Source organism: Hirundo rustica, chromosome 3 (assembly GCF_015227805.2).
Source record: "Hirundo rustica isolate bHirRus1 chromosome 3, bHirRus1.pri.v3, whole genome shotgun sequence".
Lineage (NCBI taxonomy): Eukaryota > Metazoa > Chordata > Aves > Passeriformes > Hirundinidae > Hirundo > Hirundo rustica.
In genome coordinates this window covers 54,417,085-54,438,802 of record NC_053452.1, presented here as the reverse complement: position 1 = coordinate 54,438,802, position 21,718 = coordinate 54,417,085, and the positions used below count along the sequence as shown (strand labels likewise).

The window sequence follows — 21,718 nt, the reverse complement described above, 5'->3', positions numbered from 1 at the left end:
CAGAAATTCCCAGTATTTCAGAAATAAGGTCTTGCAGGTCTGTTTGAAAGGGACAAGAAAAGGAGAATAATATTTTCAAATAGTTTTATTTCTGTATTATTGTATTATATTTAATTTGAAACCTAAGTACATGAACATCAAGGAACTAAAAGTTGTGCCTAAAAGCAGCAAACTTTCTATGTTGTAGTCAAAGTTAATTAAATGTTTGTCCCTGAAACCCTTTACTCTGTTCTTTCTATTTTTTTTTATTTTATTTTATTTTTTTTTTAAATGCAGGGATGTAGCGATAGACACCGTGAAGACAGGAATGGGAGGAAAAGCTGGGAATAAAGGGGCAGTGAGCATTCGTTTTCAGTTCTATAGTACCAGTTTCTGCTTTATATGCAGTCACTTGACTGCTGGGCAGACTCAGGTGAAAGAGAGGAATGAAGATTATAAAGAAATCACTCAGAAACTCAGCTTCCCAATGGTAAGTGTAGATGTATGTGTGCTAAAAACATTGGAGATAAAGGTGGTATCTTTACATCATTAGAGCTGGCCTCAGGCTGCCTTTGATGACAGGTCATCAAAGAAGGAATCTCAATACCGTGAAAGAAAATGTTAAAGAAAATAAATAAATAAATAAAAAATAGGGAAGCATGTTTCGCAGAAGGCTAGATGCCACCCAGCATAGCACTTGCTTTACAACAGTACTAATCCTTTCAAAGAACAGTGTTGCTCCAGTGCTTGAAAAGTCCTTGGCTTTGTGCAGTTAAGGTCTAGATGACTGATGTTAGAACTGGAGGGCGTGATATTGATAGCTCTTGCTGGCTCTAGCTAGTGAGAATTCCTGAAAGACCATGCATGCCGTTCAGTGCAGCAGTGCCTTGGCTGCTTCTGGTCGGCTGTGATAGATCAGTTCTTGGGCACTGACATGGTACCCTCTGTTCCCTTTGCTTTGTCCTCGGGAATGTGTCACTCTCAAGGAACCACTAGCTTATCTCAGAGCATGGCAAGTAGGCACCAGTGGTCTGCATGAATAACTTTTCCCCTAAATTGTGTCAAAACCACCACCCTAATTTTTTAATTCCTACTTGTCTCCTCAGGCCGGTAGATAACCCGTCAGATTTGGTAGCAGGGCTCCTTTGCTTCCCTTAATGTTGATTGCTTTAATTTCCACAATACCCTGCTTCTTGGGCCTCTCTGGAAAGGCCCTAAGCCAGGAAGGGGTCGGACCAGTTTGTGTATTCTGGTTAGTCAGCAAAAAATGGCATTTAGGTTGCAAAGCGTAAAATTTTACCTTCCTGTTGTTTGCAAGGTTTAGAGGCTTGGCACGTGCAGCATATCAATCAGTTGGTTTATGCAGGGGCTAATACTGACAGACTGGACGTCCTGCACAGGAGACCTGTTCCAAATGGCCATAAAGCTGTGCTCATGGTAGTTTTTCCTTCCAACACCTCGTTAACTATTTGATGTCCTTTACACTTAAAAGCAGCTAAAGGTACCTTGTGCGTATAATGCATATAAAGAGTGCCCTCTAGTGCTGTGACAGCCACAGTCTGGAACGCTTCCTTTAGGAATCTCTGGGGTTTAGAGGTTTGTAGCCGAACTGGGAAGGGGAAAAGAAAAAAAAAAAAAAAAAAAAAGAGAGACTGATTTGAGGATAGGATGCTAAATTTAGAACTGGAGTGGATTTTCATTGACGTTTGATTTCAGTACCTTTACAAAACTGTGACGTGCACATAAGGTCGAATTTGGAGTTTGTTCTTACTCAGGAGCTTGTTGCTAAATTTGCCTTCTACCAGAAGCACATTTGGTGTTATATATAGAATATGCAAATATATGCATGTGAAATGTGTTAGGGAAACAAACATTTATTTTGAATATTCATGACAGACAAATTGTGAATATAAAGCTAGGTTCCATCTTAGGCATACCTTCAGGAAAGAGAGGTCAGAGTCTGACGTTCTTGTTTACAAAATTCATCTCAGTGGGGTGCCAAAGATAGTGAAGGAAGCATTCTATTTTAGCACAAAATGAATTTTGACAGACAAATTGTGACAAGTAGGTCCAGTGTTTAGTAATTCAGGGAAACTGAGTGCTACATTTCAGTACATTTTAAAGGTGTTTTCATGAATGTGATTTAACATTGACAGAATTCTGTACCTCAAAACTAGGGGCAGAACATGTTCTCCCATGACTATGTCTTCTGGTGTGGTGATTTCAACTATCGCATTGATCTAACGTATGAAGAAGTCTTTTATTTTCTCAAACGTCAAGACTGGAAGTCACTTTTGGAATTTGATCAACTACAACAGCAAAAATCCAGTGGAAAAGTAAGGCAGTGTGTCTCATTTTCTTGAATAACTGCATGTTGGCTGGGTCTTTCTTGTTCCTTGAGAGTGAAGAGGTTGCGTTTCCAGACCCTTGTTTATAGCAATTGAATGCAGCAATTGGTTTAAAAATCAGAACATTGTTTGCGAGGAAGTTGATATGTCACAGTGGCACCTTCCTTGTGTGTAACTTAAAGAGATGTTCTTTATTTAATTAGATTTTTAAAGACTTCCATGAAGGGACTATTAATTTTGGACCAACATATAAATATGACGTTGGCTCGGAGGCTTATGATACAAGTGATAAATGCAGAACCCCAGCGTGGACTGACAGGGTGCTTTGGTGGAGAAAGAAACTGCCCTTTGAAAAAACAGGTGAGTAGGATCCTTCTTTATCTGAAAGTTGGTTTAGAATTCATCTAGAACCCACTTACGGGGATTTAATCTAGGGAATGGTGCTTTACTCAAGCAGATGTTCTTTCAGCTTCATTGGATTAAGTGCCAGAGATAAAGAAGACCCTTTCTTCCTGGGTGTGTGAACAAAGGCTTCATGCTACAGATCAAAAAGGTTCTGGGAGATCACTGAGGAACTGAAAACAGCCCAGCTGTAGTAATAGAGAAATAATTCTGTCATTTTGCAACAGAATCATTAGTTCATATAAAGTTCCTGTATTATAATGTCTGGATTGTTAAAAATGCTGTTCTTAGTAGATGTAGAAAAAGTTTCCTGTAATTTCTTCTGTACTGGTAATTCTTATGAATATTTCTGCTAGTTTATAGAATTGGGGGAGGTTTCATTAATTAGTATTTATAAAGTATTTTGGATTTATGAGTGGCCAACACAACAGAAAGGCCATTTTCACTTGTTATTCAAAAGTTGCAGTTAAGAAATATGAAGTATTTCTTCTCATATGCAGGGATAGTTTTCATAATCATTTTCTCAGTCTGCTGGAATATCTATCCCCCAATGTTTCTAAAATTCGAATAAATTAATATTAAAAGTGTAATTGCTGGAGAAATAATTTGGTCTGTGCCTGAAAATGTGATTTTTCACATGCCTGGAAATTTCTGCTTGGAATCTAAGTCATACCAGGACTATGTTAATTGTAAAAACTACAAAGCAAAACTAGGGCAGTGAGGGAGTACATGCCATCATGACACAGTTATTCACTTTTATCTAAAGAATGAAAAACAAAGTAAAATGAGGAACTTAAACCATTGATAGAGATGCAGTCCAGGAAAGAAAAGCTGTATGAGACATAATAACAAAGTTAAAACAGTCCTCTTGTGCTGATTGTTTTCATTTTAGGAGAAAGAACACCCTTCAGCATTTCTGATGCATATTCCTTATTTTGCATGGCAAAACTTGCCCCTGGGGACATTAGCAGTTGGAGTACATACATACAGCATGTAGGACCTAACTAGCTGGCCTGCAAGAGTCAAGGCAGACCCCTCTCTTTCGAGTTTGTAGATTTCCCACAGCTGTCTTACATGGGTCCTAACTGTCTGGTACACTCCCAGCCCTGTAAAGCTTTCTTACTCTGCTGCCAGAGTTTCTCTCCTTTACTGCTGGTGGCAAGGCTCTTCTGCCTCCCAGCTCTTACTGTGTTGCTTCTCTTTGCTGTTATAGGCTAAATGACTGGTTTTTATTGCTCTTATAGGCTTTCCGAGAAGAAAGCGTGGCCTCAGTGTGAGAGATTAGGAAGAAATGCCATATTCCATATTAACTCATTTTCAGCTTCCCAGAAAAGAGGGACAGCGTTACCCATTTATTCAAACAGTGACCTAAACACGTCCTTGTTACTAATAGCAATAGAGTATGTCACTCTAGCATAATGTCTGGAGCACTTTCTGTCACCTTAATGGATTGCAATGGAAATATTTGGAGGTTGGATTTGCATGGGTTTGGTTTCTCCTATCTCTTGTGTATTATTTCTCCAATTCCTGTCTAATATTCAGATTTGCAAAATAATTTCCAAGTACAGTGTCTGGTTTTATGCTCAGTGTTGAGGTAGAAGGTAAATCTTCTCTCTGTGGAGAGCTTCCTAATAAAATAGTGTTTAACTGTTAGTAAAACTAGACCTGAGTGAGTTTTAAATCGTGTTTTGTGCTGCATAGCTGGAGAGATCAATCTTCTGGACAGTGATCTGAGTGCTGATACTAAAGTCAGGCACACTTGGACCCCTGGAGCCTTGATGTACTATGGGAGAGCAGAGCTGCAAGCATCTGACCACAGGTAACTAAACAATCAGAGAGAGGTTAAAATGTGCCAGGTTAAAATGTGTCCTGCTGAATTACACCTTCAGAGTGAGGGGCCAAGTCTGATTAAAACAGGAATTGCACCCTTATTCCGTGTTCCAGTATCTGCTTGATGGGCTTTTGCCTCTCATGGTGAGTTTTATACCAGAGTGGTAAGTATCTTCAGTCATGTATTTATTTTTCTTGCACAGTGGTTGCAGCAGGGGTTGGATAAGTTGCAGCAAGAGATAGAGAAAACAGAGTTTTCTGTTGCTTGGTTTTGGAAAAGCTCTGCTACTTAAGGAAGCTGCTCTGATGGATTTCCACTCAGCTTGCTGCAGGAGAGGAGGAGGTTGGGACTGTGTGGCCTGAGGAGGTGTTAGCCAGGCCACACAGGGACAAGTTTGGCCTCTTCACAGTACTCAAGTGTGGGGTTTCTGTGCCTCCTTTAAAAATGGAAATGAGAGAAGATAGACAAATCAAAGCCCAGTGCTTCTGGCTGGTCTATATCATTAACTTCTCTTTAGGGATACGAATGACCTATCTTTGATAAACTTGTACTCTGCTTCACTTCTGTGAAACAAATTCTGTAATAAATACACTTTGAAAGGCCCCTTACATTCAGAATATCTGTCTTACCCCTTGCATGCTTTGTGGAAGCGCTACAATATTGCTCCTCCTAGCAGTGCTCAGTGACCCCCAGTAGCTGTCTGTGCTTCTGGTGGTGCCCTTGCATGCCAGGACTGCTCTGTATTCCTCTAGCAGTGGATGAACATGCCTCTTGCAATCAATTTCTCTGTGTCAAGGCTCTGACATTGCTGTGTTCTGCAAAGCACAGTGGAGCTGCTGCTCTCATTATATAGGACCCTGAGGATGCAATCTGTGAAACATGACTGTTATACATGGTTTCTATTTCAGCAAACTTGACTCCAAAAGCTGCTTTTTAATTACAGTCAGCAGGTTTGCTTTCCCAAGGTTTGTGCTAGAAAAAGGGCATAGCTGTATCTTTGTGACATATGGAAATGCATTATGATTCACGATGCTTATGGAAATAGTTAATGCTTCCTATACATTTTTCCCCCATATTATCCCTTTCTAGCCCTGCTGTTGTTGCTTTCATATGTTCTGGTAATGTGTATTCAAGAGGCAGGTCTATTGCAAGTAGAAGGCAGCAATTTTGACACAGTTGTAAGAGCAGCCGTCCCAGTCACTGCTCTGTGTATATGTGCAGGTGAAAATCTGAGACTGTGGATTGCACCCACTGAGATGAGACGAGTTTCTGCTCTTTCAGACAGCTCTCTCAATTTTATTCAGATCTAGCATACAGAGAAGTAATTTTTAAGAAATGGCTCAAGAAGCAAGTTTGCAGTGTTGGCTGCTTATAGTGTAATGGATCGACACGTTTGCTACATGACAACATTACACATCTAGAATACCTTGTCCTTAGTTTGGAGGAAGATATGTGGCCTTGTCTAACAGAAAATAATGTATTTCCATGCTGATTTATAGATGTTTGGTGCCACAGCTGTTTGATAGTGAGTGAAGTATCCTGGTGGTTTTGGTCTGTAGGTTTTCCGTAAGTGCTGCATGTACTTGTTATTGTGGTTCACTTATGTTGTGTCTTCAATGTTACATTCAGCTAATGCAGGACTGGGAAATATAATTAGTAGTGCTTAAGGCATGATGTTGACCACTGCAGAAAAAATGAAGCTTACCTGTCCTCCTTCTTTATTTAGATTTCAATTTTATATAAGCACTTCTTATTTTTAAATAAGTGTTTTTCCTTTGTTTTGTGTAGGCCAGTGTTAGCTATTGTAGAAGTGGAAGTTCAGGAAGTTAATGAAGCTGCCCGTGACAGTGTTTTCCGAGAAGTGTCATCTTTCCAGGGACCACTGGACGCCACAGTAGTGGTAAATCTGCTGTCACCAACACCTGAAGAGAAAAATGAATTTCCTGAAGACTTGCGTACAGAGCTTATGCAGGTGTTTGAGGATTATGGCACTGTTGTTCTGGTCAGGTGAGTTTGGGATCTGAAATGGCACGGCATCTATTAAAAACTAGAAGATCCCTTTTGTCCTGACAGAGTTAACTTTGTATTGGAAGGAAGTATGTAGAATTCCTTTACTGCACTTTCAGTTCTTCACTGGAAATTGAATGCAAGTGTTTTGAATAACTTATACCATCCAACAACCTTTTAAAGAAATAATCCAACAGCTCTCTTGTCTGAGTGGAAGAGAATTTTCTTCAGTACAACACCACAAAGCAAAGGCTTTGATATAAATCATCATCTTTAGATTCAGGCCTCACTTCCAAGCGTTTGCTGCTTCTGGTGGATCCTCAGGCCCTGCTTCACCTCCTCTGGGGTGAGGTCTGCCCTCTTCCACCACCCTTTCACACTTGGCAGGATTTCCTGGCTGGCTCTCCTTCCTGTTGGGGGTCATTTTGCTTGTTTGTTAACAGCACAGCTTCTTGCAGAGCTATCACCCACTGGGTTTGAGAGGGAGAGTGTGATACCTTCTGTCAGAGCAGCTTAATTTCATTTTGATTGATTCTCTACAGGGCTTCGGCACAGCCTTGAGACTTCTGTTTTGAGAAATACAGGCATAAGACCTAACAGTTGACCTCTGGGAAACACTACCAAAAACTTGTTCATGTTTATTTGATTCATTTACTAGTGGAGAAAGCTGATGACCTGTTGTATAGTTTTATGAAGCACCAAAATAAGCTGAGGGTTCAAAAGCAGCCGTGCCAGAAAAGCCAGCACCACCTTGCTTGTGAAGAAATGGAACAAGAAAAGAACATGTTTTGGTGGATAGTTCTTGGTTTATTTTGTTTTTAATTGCTTTAGATCTTGGTGGAATACTAGTCTTTGGGAACATCACACGTCCTCTGAGGTGAAGGATATGCAGAACCACGGAATTTTGTCCAGAGGGAATGTAGATATTGACTGGGTATCCTGTCAACAGCTACTGAGATGTTTGTGCTGCTGTTCCAGGGGTGTGCCAGAAAAGGACAGGATGCTGGGGTCACACAAGGGAGGATTAGGGAGAAGAGGAGCCCAGCTGGGATTCATAGATCACCTTACTCCTCCTCAAAAAATAGAATTGTGAAAGAAAACACAACTAAAACCAAAGGCATGGCACTGCATATGTATCCTTATGTAGATTTACGTGGTAGTGTCCTATCATGCTAGCCTTCATAGGGTTTTTATTCAATGGTGAAATAAAATGGATTTTCTCCTCTGCCTTTTTTTCACTAGGATCTGTGGAGGTCAGATGCTGGTGACGTTTGCAGACAGCAAATCAGCTCTTCGTGTTATGGATATAGATGGTGCCAAAGTAAGAATTTCTCAAAGCAATAATAATAATGATATCAATAATAATAGCAATAATAATTTAATAACAGATTTCTCAAAAGTGATTGCTTAGAATGAGATACTTGAGTTTCTACCTGAATCAAGTGGCATTATTTCAAAGAAAGCTAGTACTCATGAAGTCCTTAACTTTCACATCTGCTGAGGCTATTAATGCAGTATTTTAGTTTCAGGATGGCATGAGGTGACTTTTCATGGATCCCAAGCATGGCAGTGCTTGGGATCTGGCCTCTGGCACCGCTGCAGAACACGTGGACTTGTTCATGGTTGAGGCTACTTGAAGCAGTTCTCCTGACATTCTGTGTGACTTTATACTGTTACCAAAGCATCTTCATGATTGTGTTTTGGAGATTTTTTGTTTCTCCGGTGTATCAAATAGTTCCTTCTGCTAAGCTGTAACAACATGATTCATTGGCTTCCATGGCAAATCCAGCATTAGCAGTAGGCGTTTACCTTCCCGTCCCCTGCTTGTCCTTCCCACACACATACTCTACAAAACATCAGCCCCCTCTTGAAGGAACTGTTTGTGGGGCTGCCCTGTAAACTTAATACTGAAGTAACGGATTTAATTCTCATTCTTCTGTCATATTTGCAGTTTTATCTTCTAACTTGACTCCTGCCATTGATGTAATTTATAGCACAGACTGAAACACAGTTGTATGCATGCAGTTTGTGAAGGTGCTGGGAATCTCAGTTGGGAACTCTTCAGATTGATTTTCCTGTCAAAGCTGCTGGCTTGTCTGCATTTCACCCCACATGCCATAGAACAACACACATAAGCAGCTGAAGTCCTAATCTTTTTGAAAATACACCTTCCATGTACATAATACATGAGATTTTCTGGTCAGGGTCTCCTTACAGGTGGCAGCAGGTATAAAACAATTGTGTGTTTTAGAACTGCTGACTCAAAAATGGCACCCTCTCATGCCAATATTGCTATTCTAGTGTTATTTTGACGATATTTGATGTTTCACCTATTTCTCCAGTATTTCCCCAATGCAGCAGCAGTGCTTTTGAGCTGTGAAGCTCGTTTTCTTTCAAGAATATTGTTAGTCTGAAAACTTGGTTATGGGGGTAGTAAGAGTGTTTCCTTTCCATTTAGCTTGTGAAGTGAAGCTTTAGTCACATCAGTTTCTGAAGTACTCATACAACTTGGTCAGAGCATGGTGCTAATAACATCAGGGTCCTGGGTTCAATGCCTGCATGGGCCATTCCCTTAATAGTTGGATTTGATGATCCTTCTGGGTCCCTTCCAACTCAGAACCTGTGATCTTTGTGATTCTGAGCAGGCTGGCAGCACTTGCTTATTCTGTTCAAGCATTCTCATTTTGTGAAAGTGCTTGGCAAAGGGAAATGACTCTTTCTGTGCTTAGATTAGAGGCAGAACAGTGAAGATCCAGCCCAAGACTAAGGACTGGCTAAAGGGCCTCCAGGAGGAAATTGCTCGAAAGCGAGACAGCGTTGTCCCCATGTCCCCCACGGCAAACTCCCATCTTCTGGAAGAAAATTTTGACTTCTCAAGTTTGGACTATGAGTCAGAAGGTAAGCAAGTAGTTTCTAAGCTAAGTAGTGAGAAATTGCTTTGCTGACTTTGGTTGCACAGAGAAGGTACAGTATGAGTGTCAGTGGCACTTTAATTTGTAATGAAGCCACAGTTCTTAAAAAGACAACTGTAATTAAAGCCATGACCTGTCTCTGTGCCTGGGCATAGAACTGTTACTTAGATCATCCTGTCAATTCAGTGTTACATATTAGCAAAATCAATGTATGGTACAGCTGTCTGTAGAGACACACTGTAATGAAACACATGGGATGGGTTACACAAGAATCTTGCCCAGCCTATATATTAAATTAACTGATAGTATAGATTAATTCATTGGTAATGTAGAGAGACAGAGAATGAATTTGGTCAGTAATTCTTTGTTATCTAACATTTCATTCCAGGTGATATAGAGGATGAAGATGATTATTTAGAGGATGCTCTGTGTCAACACCTAGCAGACACAACAGAAGATACGTCGGAGCGCCCTGGACACTGCGCATCCATAGCTCTTTCAAACAAATCTGGACAAACCCCCCGCCTGTATAAAGGTAAAGTTTCCACCTTCCTTAAGGCAAGACCTGAAGGATTGTTTACTCTCCTGTTGCATGTATTTCCCTGTTCATTTATAGTTTCATTTTAGGTTCTGTTGTAATACCTATTCAAGCTCAACTCCCCTTGAGCTGGTGACTGGGGTCCTCAGCAATACAAATGATGAAACTTAGATTCTCCTTCTCTCTAGGCCAGGGCAAGGCAGGAAAGCTGAAAAATGCTGGTTTTCCCTTTCTAGCCGGAGGAAATTAAATCTTTTTATCCATTTGATACTGTTTGGCACATGAACATACAACAACAACAAAAAATTGCATGCTATTTTCTTATTGGTGAAGGCCAGAGCAAAATCAAACCAAAAGAATCCTGTTGATTCCTGATGGGCTCAACTCTGTCCTTTGAGCAGTAGCAGTGGCAGAGCAGTCAGCTTTAAGCTGGGACTTTGTTGTGTTCAAATTACTTCAGGGGCCTGAAGTTTCTCCTTTGTTCCCATTTGATTTATTTCTGAAGTAGTCAAGGTTCATAGAATATATATATATATATAAAATCATTCTTTAGGTTCTTCATGTTACCTTTTTCCTCAGTTACCTGGCTTGTTTGCAAATTATTGTGAAGTGACTTGTTAAAAAGAAGATAAAGCTGTGGAAGGAAAACTAATAGAAACTGTGGCAAGAACTAGCCAAGCCAGCCTGACCTTACAATGGGATGTGATCAGGATGTGCTTCAGTGGCCAAGCGTTGACAGGCTGGGATATGTATTAAACACTTTATTGTGACAGCAAGTGATTCAGTAGCTGTCATTCTGCACTCTCTCAGAAGTGCTTTGTCTTCTGACATAAAAGTGAAAACTTTTAATACCTTCAAAGGTTGAGTCAGAAGTAGAGTTCAAAAAGATTGAATGAAATTCATACACTTACACGGACAGATTTTCCAAACAGAGTGATTTATGGCTTTCTTGCCCACCTTGAGTCATAGGCTGGGTTCAGCGTGGCCAGACCCTAAAGCCTATCCCTGAGTCAAGGAGTAATCAGTCATTATTAAATACTGTGAAGTCAATCACTTTGTATTATAGGGTGCCTTGCCCTCCAAGCACCTCTGGCCTACTGCGTGATGATTCATTAAGCCACAGAGAATTGCAGTGAGTCTTGTCACCCACACTAACTCTTCTCCACAAAAAATATCACAAAGTAAATAGAGGTTATGGAGTATACTTTGAAGAAGGTCAAGGTGGGGTCATGATCTCACGTAACTCAAAATATGATATATTCAATTAATCTTAAAGTGTCTGCAATTTCAGATTCCTCCATAAGCTTCCAATTCTGCCTGAGTAACTCCTCATTGAAGGTATGATGACCGTGTAGCTTGTGGTAGACACAGATGGAAAACAGTGACAGGCACAATAGTGTGTATGTGTGTGTTTCTGAGGTCAAGGAAGGGCACAGCTTCATGAAACTGATGTCCCTGCCAGCAGCCTTTCAGGGACAGAATTGGGTGGTAATGGCTGGCTTTTGTTGTGCTCAGTTTTACTGCCAGAACTTCCAACCATGCCTCCAGGTGCCTGTGTGACTCCTTGGGTCCTACTGATGAGCCCATATCTGCAGCTTAGAAGTACTGAAAATGCAGAGAGCACGGGGAGGGCGGGCTGGGCAGACCACAGACGTTGTCTCTGTGGCTGCCATCTGCTGCTGAGTGGGAGCAGGAAGCTGAGGCAGCTCGTGATTCCCTGCAGAGCACAGCTTTCCGAAAAACAAGAACTTGTTTACAGGTGCCTGAAGTGCAAGAGACGGCTGCTGCATAATTCCCTCCCCATGTCTCCAAAACACAGGGACAAAACTAAACCCAGTGGATCTTGGAGCTCTAAAGAACAAGAGCTGCATGGCTGGGCAGCCATGGCCGGGTGAGAGGGCTGAAATGAGAGTCCTCACTGTAGCAGATGGGGGAGAATAAAGCAATCCGTACTTCTCCCCTCTCCAGCTGTCAGAAAGGCTTAGACGGGATGAAAGACTGAGTAATTAGTTAGTAATGTAAGGTGCAGCCAAGAGCTAGCAGATTGAGGCAGCTGTACCTGTTAGGAGATGTTGCTGGAAAACAGAGATTTTTCTCATGTATAAAGACAGTTCTCCCGTGCAAGAAAAGGTGTCTAATCCTCCAACGGAATCCCTGTGTTTGGGATGGAAAGCAAGGAATTCACCGTGACTAGCCATGACAGTTTGAATGGGAGCAGGTTGCCACTAAGTCTGGCTGTGAAAATCTCAGAATCTATCAAGATGCCCAGTAACCTTGGAATCTGATGCCGGCATTCTTTATGTTGGTGCGAACGGCTAATGAATGGTAGAAAAGGGGAGAGAGAGAAAGAAGTAATTGACAAAAGGGTAGATGTTTCCTGCAGTGGGAACAGGCAGACATTGGGGGAGAGCAAAAAATGTGGATGGAGCTGTCGTGCTGCTGAGAGACCTGGCTGAGCCTTGGCACTCGTAGTCACCTCTCTCCTGACCTCTCAGGTCTGGTGCACCTCACCCAGAGTGTATCTAATACAGACACTTTTAAAATGTCCCTAGATGATGCAGACCTGGCTGAATTGAAGCGGGAGCTGGAGGCAAGTGGGGAACGCAGCCGCCGGATTCCAAGCAGGTCTCTGTCCATTCCTACCAGGCCTCGGCCACTTCAGCCACCGCAGAGGCCTCCCCCTCCGGGTGAGTTGAACTTTCTTTAATGGGGTTGGCCCCAGCTGAACAAGTTTTGCCTGGCATGTCTGGGTGACAAAGAAAGTAACACCTTATTCTGAAATGTCAGATTGTCGAGGGATTTGTGCTTGCTTCCCAGCCTGTTTCAGCCTGAGTATTACCGCCATTAGTAATGGGAGAAGTTTGTCTTCAGGATGACAGATGCTCCCCCCAAAAAAGAGTCTTTAGTAAGGATAGAATAGCCCATATGTCTCATACTAGCTCACCAGTAAGGTTAGCGAGTTGAGCAGCCACTTTGTGGCAATAAAGATACTGATATTTATGCCTGCTGACTTCTGAAGTCACTTAGTGCTTTCTTGCAGCTATTTGGATTCTGAATTAATTGTAATTGGAATTTTAAAAACCTTTGACAAAATACTTATTCTGGACAGTTTTTGTCCTTTCCTTCTTCGCAAGCAATTCTTGTGTTTATGAAAGAAATGCAAAGTGGGTTATGATTTTCAGCAAGGCACAAAGGGAAGTGATGCTCTTTACCTAAGCTCTGCCCCCCTGAGATGCCATCCAGAGCTGTGCTGCTCCTGTTTTTATGGCTACTTCTGGATGAGAGCTGACTGCTAGATGAGCATACCCATCTTTGCCTCCTGTATTAGACAAGATACACATCATGTTTTTCTTGCAGCCCAAAAGTCTCCCTTTTATGTACATTTTCCAGACTTAAATTAGAAGTTCTGTGATGCTCACCTGATAGAAGACGAGTCCTTTAGGATTATTCCCATTCATTTTTGAGATTGTTGCACAGAAGTGCTAACACTGGTATCTGTATTTCTGTACCTAGTATGCATTGTTGGTGCTCAGTTGAAGTTATCTAATTAATTAAATGAAAGAAGGACTAACTACAAAACTGCTTCCTGAAACAGTTAAAGATTTTGAGGGGGTGATGGTTGGTTTTACTCCATTGCAGATAAAATTTTGTACCAGCTCCTGCATGTAAAAAGCCATTTTTTATTCCTCTTCCAGCTGGAACATCAGGCAAAAAGTCCCCCTCAGATGGTTCCCTCTCTCCAGGAAGCCATCCCACCTGCTCCATCCTGGCAACGGCAAAGCTGCTTCCCGGAGCCCCTCAGCAGCCAGTGAGTCCTGCTGCTCAGCATGGTCCCTTGGCATTGTCCTCATCCCTCCCACCCACCCAGAGAATCACCTACAGGATGCACCTGTCATACAAGGAAGGAAGTCCAGCACATGTCTGAGCCAAAAATGCCAAGATAACTTCTTGCACTGTAATACTAAACTGCAGAAAAGCAGCAGAAAAATGTTAATAAATTAACAAGAGTTAGGAAAGCCAAAGAGGGAGAGAGAGGACGAGTGGAGTAAGACCAGAGCACTGATGCTGCTTTCTGACAGATGCTAACTTGAATTTTTAACACCATCATCATAAACCATGTGGTTTAATTCTTTTCTCACCTCTGTTTTGCTGGGCCATGCCAATGCCCAGAATGCAGGAAAAGTCTTGACCACTGCCGGCAAGGCTGTTAGTCCCCTGAGGATACCAAGACCAGAATGCCTGTCTTGCTGGATGAGAACCCTAATGCACTGAACAAGGGACTAGCTGTGGCCCTCAGGCACTGGCCTTCTGTGAGCTGGCAGCAAACATGTACAGTTTGCTAAAAGATTCCCATTTCTTTAGTATTTATAGATCACTGAATAGCCACTTGCAAGAACAGAATTTTACGGGTGTATGAGCTTAGCTGTAAAATTAGAGGTGTACAAGAAAAACCAGTTCTCCTATGTTTTTTTAAAGCCCAAAGTCCGGACTGGAATAAGCAAACCTTACAACGTCAAGCAGATCAAAACCACCACAGCTGAGGAAGCGGAAGAAGCTATTCGATGTCTTATGGAGGCCAAGGGAGGTGAGCACAGCTTTCTAAATGACTTCTGAAAATCTTGAAATAAAAAAAACTGTAGGTGTATTCATCTCACCTTAGCCAAATGCACATATTCCTATTCAGAATTTCACCTGAACGCATTCTTGCAAAATTGTATGTGGTATTCTCTGTCAGTTTTGATAATATTAACCTTCATCTAACCAAGACAAATAAAATTTTATATTTTGTTGTAGAACGTGCTACTAGGAGAACCTTGGGTTCTTTAAGCCCAGTTTTCATCAGAAAAATTAAAATACAAAGATGGAATTTTACTAAACTGATGGTGCCTCTGTTAGCTCAGAGTTGCATAAAGGATATTTGCTGCTCTATTTACTGAATGCTCACTATTCCAAGCAGAACTACAGAGCAAATGCAGCTCTAGGAGAAATAACCTGGATTGTGTTCACATTTGGACAGCAAGGATAGCTGTAGCCTAGATAAAAGCTTGCACTACTTCAGCTTGAATAGCTAAGCTAAAAGGCTGTGTTTAGGCTGTGTAGTCCCTGGAGAAGAGAGCTTCTTGCAAGGGCAAATTAGAGCACAAAACTAGCTTAGGTGCTGTGAATGTACCCCCCAGGGTTGCGTACAGTCTTTCTGCTGATTTGTATGAATGAAAATGGCTACCTGAGTTTGCAAGGCTCTCAGTTTAGGAGAAAACCATCCCTTTTCATTTATACATAGAATGAATACAGTCTGGAATAATCCTATTTATTTAGAAATATCATAAAGGCATCTCTTGCTGTTTGTTCCTCAGTGCTGTTCATTTCATTTTGAAATCAGATTTACCCCTCCATTGATTTGGAAATTCACATTCACTTGTTGTGGGTAAGAAAACTAGTCTGGTCAGCATCACTTCCAGTCCCTGGTACCACCAGCTGGCGTTTACAGTTCTTTCCAAAGTACCCTACAAGATGCTCTTGGTATCGTTACCTGGTTTTCCAGATAATGGCAAAAGGATGCTCAGAGCTTGAGCCCAGTACTCCTGAACCCCCAGCCAGTGTTTTCTTCCCAAATGGTGGCACAGCACTGTTGGTTTGGCATGAAATTATTTCAGACAGGGAAGTTTTTCCCTAATAGCTTCTTACAGATGTTACAGGTTTGCAAAGGTCTGTGCTAAGTTCCAGAACCTACTTTCTTGGCCTGAGTTGGCCCTATAGGCATGAACATTTTGGGAAATGTGGTTGTGAAAGAAATTATCTTGAATCTATATTCTGATCAGGCTGAGCTGCCATATTTGGTTTTGCTTTTCAGGGGTACAGGAAGATGCAGTAAAGCCTGTTCCAGCCAGAAACCAAACTTCCTCCAAACCCGAGGCTCTTCCCAGCATCCCAAAGTCAGCATCATTTCAAGGGTTGCAGGCAGGAGCAGTGCCTGTGCCTCATCGTCCACCACCCAAAGTTCCAACTCCAAAGAAGCCGGTGCCCCTGCAAAGGACCGGAGTAAAGGTGGAAAATGTAAGAGTTGCAGCAAAATGCATCCAGTTTCCATTACACAGTGTAATTGATGGAGGGGTGGGCTGGTTGTTTTTTGCAGGAAGTCTTGTCAAGTCAGCAGGTGCTGGAATAATTTTGTGTATTACAGTCACCAAGGCATAAAAATACAAGAAAGATTGGAAAAAGAGCCATATTCAGCTTTCCTGTTTGTCCGTCCATTCTCTTGTTTTTCTTCTGGTTTGTCTAAACCTTGTCAAGATTTAATTTGTTCTTTATCACAGTCTCTACTTTTTACCATGAGTGGTCTGCTCTGTAAAGATTTGAGGCAGCTTCTTCATCAGTCCTGTGTCCTTTCTTGCTTTTCTTGCACACCTTGTAATTGGATTCAGCCTTTCAGTTTGAATTCTGGAGTCTACTCAAGAGTTCATATTCTCAAAAATACAAAGCTGTAGGTGTTCAGGTTTTAATATGTCAGGTCCCTACAATGGAGACAGTAGTTCACCCCTAGCACTGCTAAAATTATTATCTCATTTGTAAAGCAATTTGCATACAAGAGAAAGACAAATATCACTTTTTATATTCTTCCTTTGACAGAATCTCTGCTAAGGAAGCTCTCTTCTAAAGTGTTAGGGCTTCTGCCTTACCTTCCTTTGTAAAGGTATTCATCCATTCTCTAAAATTGACTTTGTGCTGTCTTTACTTAGCAGATTCACCAAAAAACCCAACCCAGACAGCACAGTCTATGGCAAGGAGTGGTCAGTTTGCTTTAAGTTGTCTCCATTCCCAGGTCACTCTTGAAAGGTGCTGAGGGGGATTGCTATTTTGGTGTTAGTTATGTGAGAGCTTCTGCAGGAATAGATCTATTTCAGTTTGACTCTGCCCTGGAATTCCACTCCTTCCTTCATCTGAGGGAGGTTGGATGGGAGTTGTGTACTTGAAAACCTCTACCCAATCCCCCTCTTCCACAGTCAAACGTAGGCAACTTAACAGCACACAGGAAGAAGGGGCAAGGGATATGTCCAGCTTGAGATACTGACTAAATATTTTGCCTGCATGAAGAAGCCTGTACATTATCTTTTAATACTGCACAAGAGTAATAAAGAATGTAAATGCTTTCATTCAATCACACACGGTGTGAGAAATCTGAAGCAGTCCTTACCGTCCTAGACTGGGCTGGGCTTGTTATTTATGTACCTTTAAATGGTAGATGTATTCTAGACTGGACTTTTGAGAGCTTTTTATCTTCAGCTGCCAGCATCAGTGAGACAGGACAGAGGCCTTAATGCATTTATTGGGTTAGCTTAAGCTAATTCTCCTCCAACATTATCTATCCAAATAAGCTGCACCTGAAGGCATGGGTCCCACTATGCAATCTTGCTTGTATTAGCCAGCAGAGAGATGTAACAAATAACTCATCAGAGCTATGTTAATTTGGTCCAGAGCAAAATTTCACCTGAAAGGCGAGGTGGTCAAAAAGAGCTGTGAGTAAACAGGCTGTAGGGTCCTGGTCCTTCACTAGTTCTCTGAAGGTGAGTCAAGGCACAGTGCATGAGCCCAGAGCCCAGCGCCCAGCAGGTATGGTGGAGAACAGTGCTGTCAAGCCTCCTCTTTGTACTGCTTTGTTTTTCTTCCAGGACTGTCAGCTTTTCTTAGTAATGCTGTCAGTTAGACTTGCACCAGTAGTGACTCAGAGTTTAAGGTCCCTTTTTGTTCTCACATTTCTTCTTCCATTTCCTTCTCAGGCCACGTCTCCAGAAGAGCAATTTGACCAACAGACAGCACAGTCTCCTTTTGGCTTGTTAGAGCCCCATCTGGAAGCTGGACCTATTCTTAGTCCAACCAAGATCACTCCAGTCCCTAAACCCAGAACACAAGCTGGGAAGCCTCAGGAGAGCATGGGGAGCAGTGAAAGGCAGCCCCTGTCAGCAAGCACAGCTGAGGCCATTGTACTGCCTCCCCAGAACGCTACCTTTGCCCCAAAGGTGCCACCACGAAGAAAGAAGTCAGCTCCTGCAGCTTTTCATCTCCAAGTCCTCCAGAGCAGTGACAGCTCCCTTTTTAGTGGGTCACTGTTCAACTCCAACAACAACAACCCTGGCTCCTGCCCCCAGACTCATGGCCCTGCTCACTGGGGTCTCACAGCCTCTGTTGGCCCAGAAAACAGCACAGCTCAGCTCTTGGCACCGAGTGCTGCAGAACTGATGGCAAAGCTCCAGGGCTCTTCTGCACCAGCAGGCCAGCATCCACGACAACTGGATACCAGCTCCCTTCCAGAAAACACCAATCTTCTGGACCTGGACATGCATTCTTCCTTCCCTCTTTCCGTACAGGCACCACCAGCTACTTCAGAAAATTTAAACCGCCCGGGTCTGAAAGATTTCAGTCACTGGGTTACATTCAGTGATGATGAAGACAGCAGTGCAGTGGCAGAAGGGTTCAGCAAACTGCTCGGCTTAGAACAAAACAAAAATACCTTAATGAAAACAAATACTGATTTAGAGTTGTAAATTTTTGCCCCCTTAGTGTTCCAAAAGAAATCATAATTACGATGCTAAAAAAAAAAAAAAAAAAAAAAAAGGTTTTTTTTTTTATTTAATGAAATAGATCATCTGTCCATGCTACATTTCATTTTCACATTTAAAGATACGGCCCCTGGAGGGAAGTATATAGAGTACATACAACCTAACATTACCTACAGTTCATTTGAAAACTTCCTTATTCTAAGTTATTTCTTTTTATTAATCCATCTTAAGATGTTTTATTTCATTTTGGGTACAAATCCTATGTAAGAACATGGAATGATGTATGGAAAAAAAAGACATTAAGAAAAACATTTTCCTGTGAAATGTGTATTTTAATCACTTTCTGTTGTTTGAAATAAAGCATCCTTACTTTGAAGAGTTAGGCTGCCACAGTTATTCTGGAATGAACATCCAAAGGGGGAATGTACACCAGTATAACAATGGCAGTAATACTGGTATTGCCCTGCTGGAAGTTTCCAAAACTCACGCTGGTTTTTGTTCCCAAGCCCATGGCCAACAGCATACTTTGACTGTAGGTTTCCACATGCCGTTTCACTGCAAAGAAATGCTACAGGCTGCTTGTGCATTGTCTATGCAGATCCTGAGGAAATACAGGGAATGGTTGAGACCAGCGGCTGCCACAGGTATTGGCTTAGGCATTGTCTTACGCTAAAGGCAGTTTAGCAATTCAGTAGTTGTGTCCCTGTTCCCACTCATAAGCAAATGTGGAACAAGCTGCTCCTTTTTGCCTTGCCTGTGGGGTAGAACTGCGCACGATCTGCCATTTGTGCAAAGCAGGCAGTTAATAACCAGATTGCAACTTGTCAGGGTAGCTTGTTAAGAGAAGCATCAGGATCTTTCATTATTAAAGGAAGGAGAAGCAGGTGGTGAAGCTGAAAAAACAACTAATTTTCAAAAGAATTTTTAAGATGTATTTAAAAAGTTAACAAGGCTTTTTCTCCCTTTTTCTGTAGGAAAATTAATTTGCTTGTTCTGAGCTTCCCCAACACTGGAAATTCAGCCATTTTCTTCCTCACAATGCTTACCTGTTTCTCTGCCACTGCCAAATTTTGAACACAAGACATCCTGTAAGAGAGGATGCTGCCTTTGAGCACCTGTCATCCTCCTCTGCTCTCTCGTTTGCCAGACACTTAAAAAAAATCCCCAGAACCTTCAAAAGCCAAGCCCATAAAGCCCAGTGCTAAGCTTCTCATGTGAGTGTCAGTTTAACGTGGTTGCAGGCTGGTGAGTAATAAGATACTCATTTCCCTACAAGATGACACAAAGCCTTTGCCTCTCAGTCCTCCTCTTAAAAAAAAAATACAGTGAATATTTATGGGCTCATCTCACTATAAAACATTAGCAGTAAAAAAGAAAGAGTACGGTATATGACCACATCCAACATTTTCTGCAAAGATAATTAACAGCTCTAGGACAGCTAATTTACATGTTAATGAAAGTGTTAGCAGGAAAGCCAATTAAACTGGATTTATACAAGTCAAATAAAATCTGCTTTATTACTCTCCTTGAATAAGAGACGGATGTGGCCTTTAGCATGCTATCTTATGTCTGTGTCTGTGGCAAGATGCCCACTGAAGGATGAATCCCGGCAGCTCGCTGGTTTATGCTATCAGTGACAGCAGATATTGCTCAGTTGCAGCAAATCAAGGGAAGGGGACAGACAGTCCAGCTGAAAAGGTTACAGCACAGAATGAGGAATCTCCTGCCTCAATAAATTACCTTCCACACCGGTGCCCAACGTCCTAGCCAAGTGTTTTCTCAAAAGCAGGAGCTTGTGACCTGCTTGTGACCTGGTTCTAGTTTCAACGGTCAGAGGAAGCAAAGCAGAGCCAGATTTGCGCCATGTTTGGGAAATCACTATGGAAAACTTGGACTGCAGGAGGCAGTGATTCTTTCCTTCTCAGTTGGGATTAAGCCAGGCCCCACCATATGAAGAGAGGCCAAGTAACCTGACCCCTTATTACCTGATGTGCACAACCAGGGAACCCACAGCACAGCTCTGTTCTCAGCTCTACTGCCCATCCTCACTGGGACTTAATCAATGGCAATCAGTGTCCTCAGGGACAGCTGTCAGTCTTCAGGGACATATAATGGGTGGTAGGGAGTGGTTATCCCATGACATTTTTCCAGTCACGAACGCAGTACTTGGCAAAAACTGTTGATGGCAGCTGTGGCTATGAATGATTTACCGGACACAAGTCTACAAGTGCCTGCTGCTTTAATGTGAGAGGCTTTGGCAAGACACCACATAAGCTTGCCCAGGGCCTGCAGTATTGCAGCTTCAAGTTGCAGCGAGCACACTGGTTGCTCTGCTGCATTCGTGTTTGGGGTGGGTTAAGTGGTTCGCCTTGGTAGAGTAACTGCCTGATTTAGCGTTTTTAGGGGCGTTACCACTGAAACAAACAAAAAGAAAGAGAACCAAAACACTGGTTAGAGTTTTCACTCTGACAAAACAACATTTTTGCTTTTCATCCAGAATTACCATTTTCACTGGATGGAAAACGTCCCATTTCCAGCTAACTGCTCTGGCTGGCACCAGGAAGCACAAATCACAGCAAAAGCCAGTTCACAGCACTGTAATCACAATTGAATACTTGGTGGCTGTTGCCGCTAGAAACACCAACACAGTGACACCAGATTGTTGGACAACAAGGGCAAGAGGACTGACCAACCCCTTTTAGCCCTCTCTTCCCCTTCTCACTGTTTTCCTCTTGGATGACACAATGCAGACGAAACATCATCTCCTCAGACAACTCACACACAGCCTGCCTGCCACACCTGCAGCTGAGCCACTGGATGGGATGAAAAGAGTAGTTTGAGACCTGAGAATCTACAGAAAGACACTACTCTCAATGTGACACCAGGAAGCATAAAAGCATCCAATTCCTGATGGGAAGCAGATGTGAATGCTACGCCACAGACCTGCTGGCCCTCAAACTAAAGTCTGTACGTGCTTTAGAAGACACTGCTGCAAAACCCAGAAGCACAACTGAAAAACTGCTCAGTTTGGCAAAACATGCCTGACCAGCCGCCCCCCAGCACTGCGCCTCTTACCAAGTGAAGGGCAATGTTACATTCTCCCACACAAGACAATCACTAAAAAAATAATGCAGGTCTTTAACAAA

At 42.2% G+C, this 21,718-nt stretch overlaps 1 protein-coding gene across 4 annotated transcripts in view; it reads left to right on the top strand.

Annotated features, from left to right (window-relative positions):
- SYNJ2 (synaptojanin 2) overlaps positions 1–18,948 on the top strand; it is a 66,392-nt gene extending 47,444 nt beyond the window's left edge. For all 4 annotated transcript variants that reach the window (XM_040058803.2, XM_040058804.2, XM_040058805.2 and 1 more), the window contains 13 exons: positions 277–469; positions 2,157–2,315; positions 2,531–2,687; positions 4,431–4,548; positions 6,349–6,567; positions 7,810–7,888; positions 9,297–9,465; positions 9,868–10,014; positions 12,570–12,704; positions 13,713–13,825; positions 14,494–14,602; positions 15,869–16,071; positions 17,793–18,948. In XM_040058803.2, coding sequence (XP_039914737.1) covers positions 277–469; positions 2,157–2,315; positions 2,531–2,687; positions 4,431–4,548; positions 6,349–6,567; positions 7,810–7,888; positions 9,297–9,465; positions 9,868–10,014; positions 12,570–12,704; positions 13,713–13,825; positions 14,494–14,602; positions 15,869–16,071; positions 17,793–18,557 — 2,566 coding nt within the window. In that variant the 3' untranslated portion in view covers positions 18,558–18,948. The remainder of the gene's footprint in view (positions 1–276; positions 470–2,156; positions 2,316–2,530; positions 2,688–4,430; positions 4,549–6,348; positions 6,568–7,809; positions 7,889–9,296; positions 9,466–9,867; positions 10,015–12,569; positions 12,705–13,712; positions 13,826–14,493; positions 14,603–15,868; positions 16,072–17,792) is intronic.
- Positions 18,949–21,718: the final 2,770 nt, after the last annotated feature.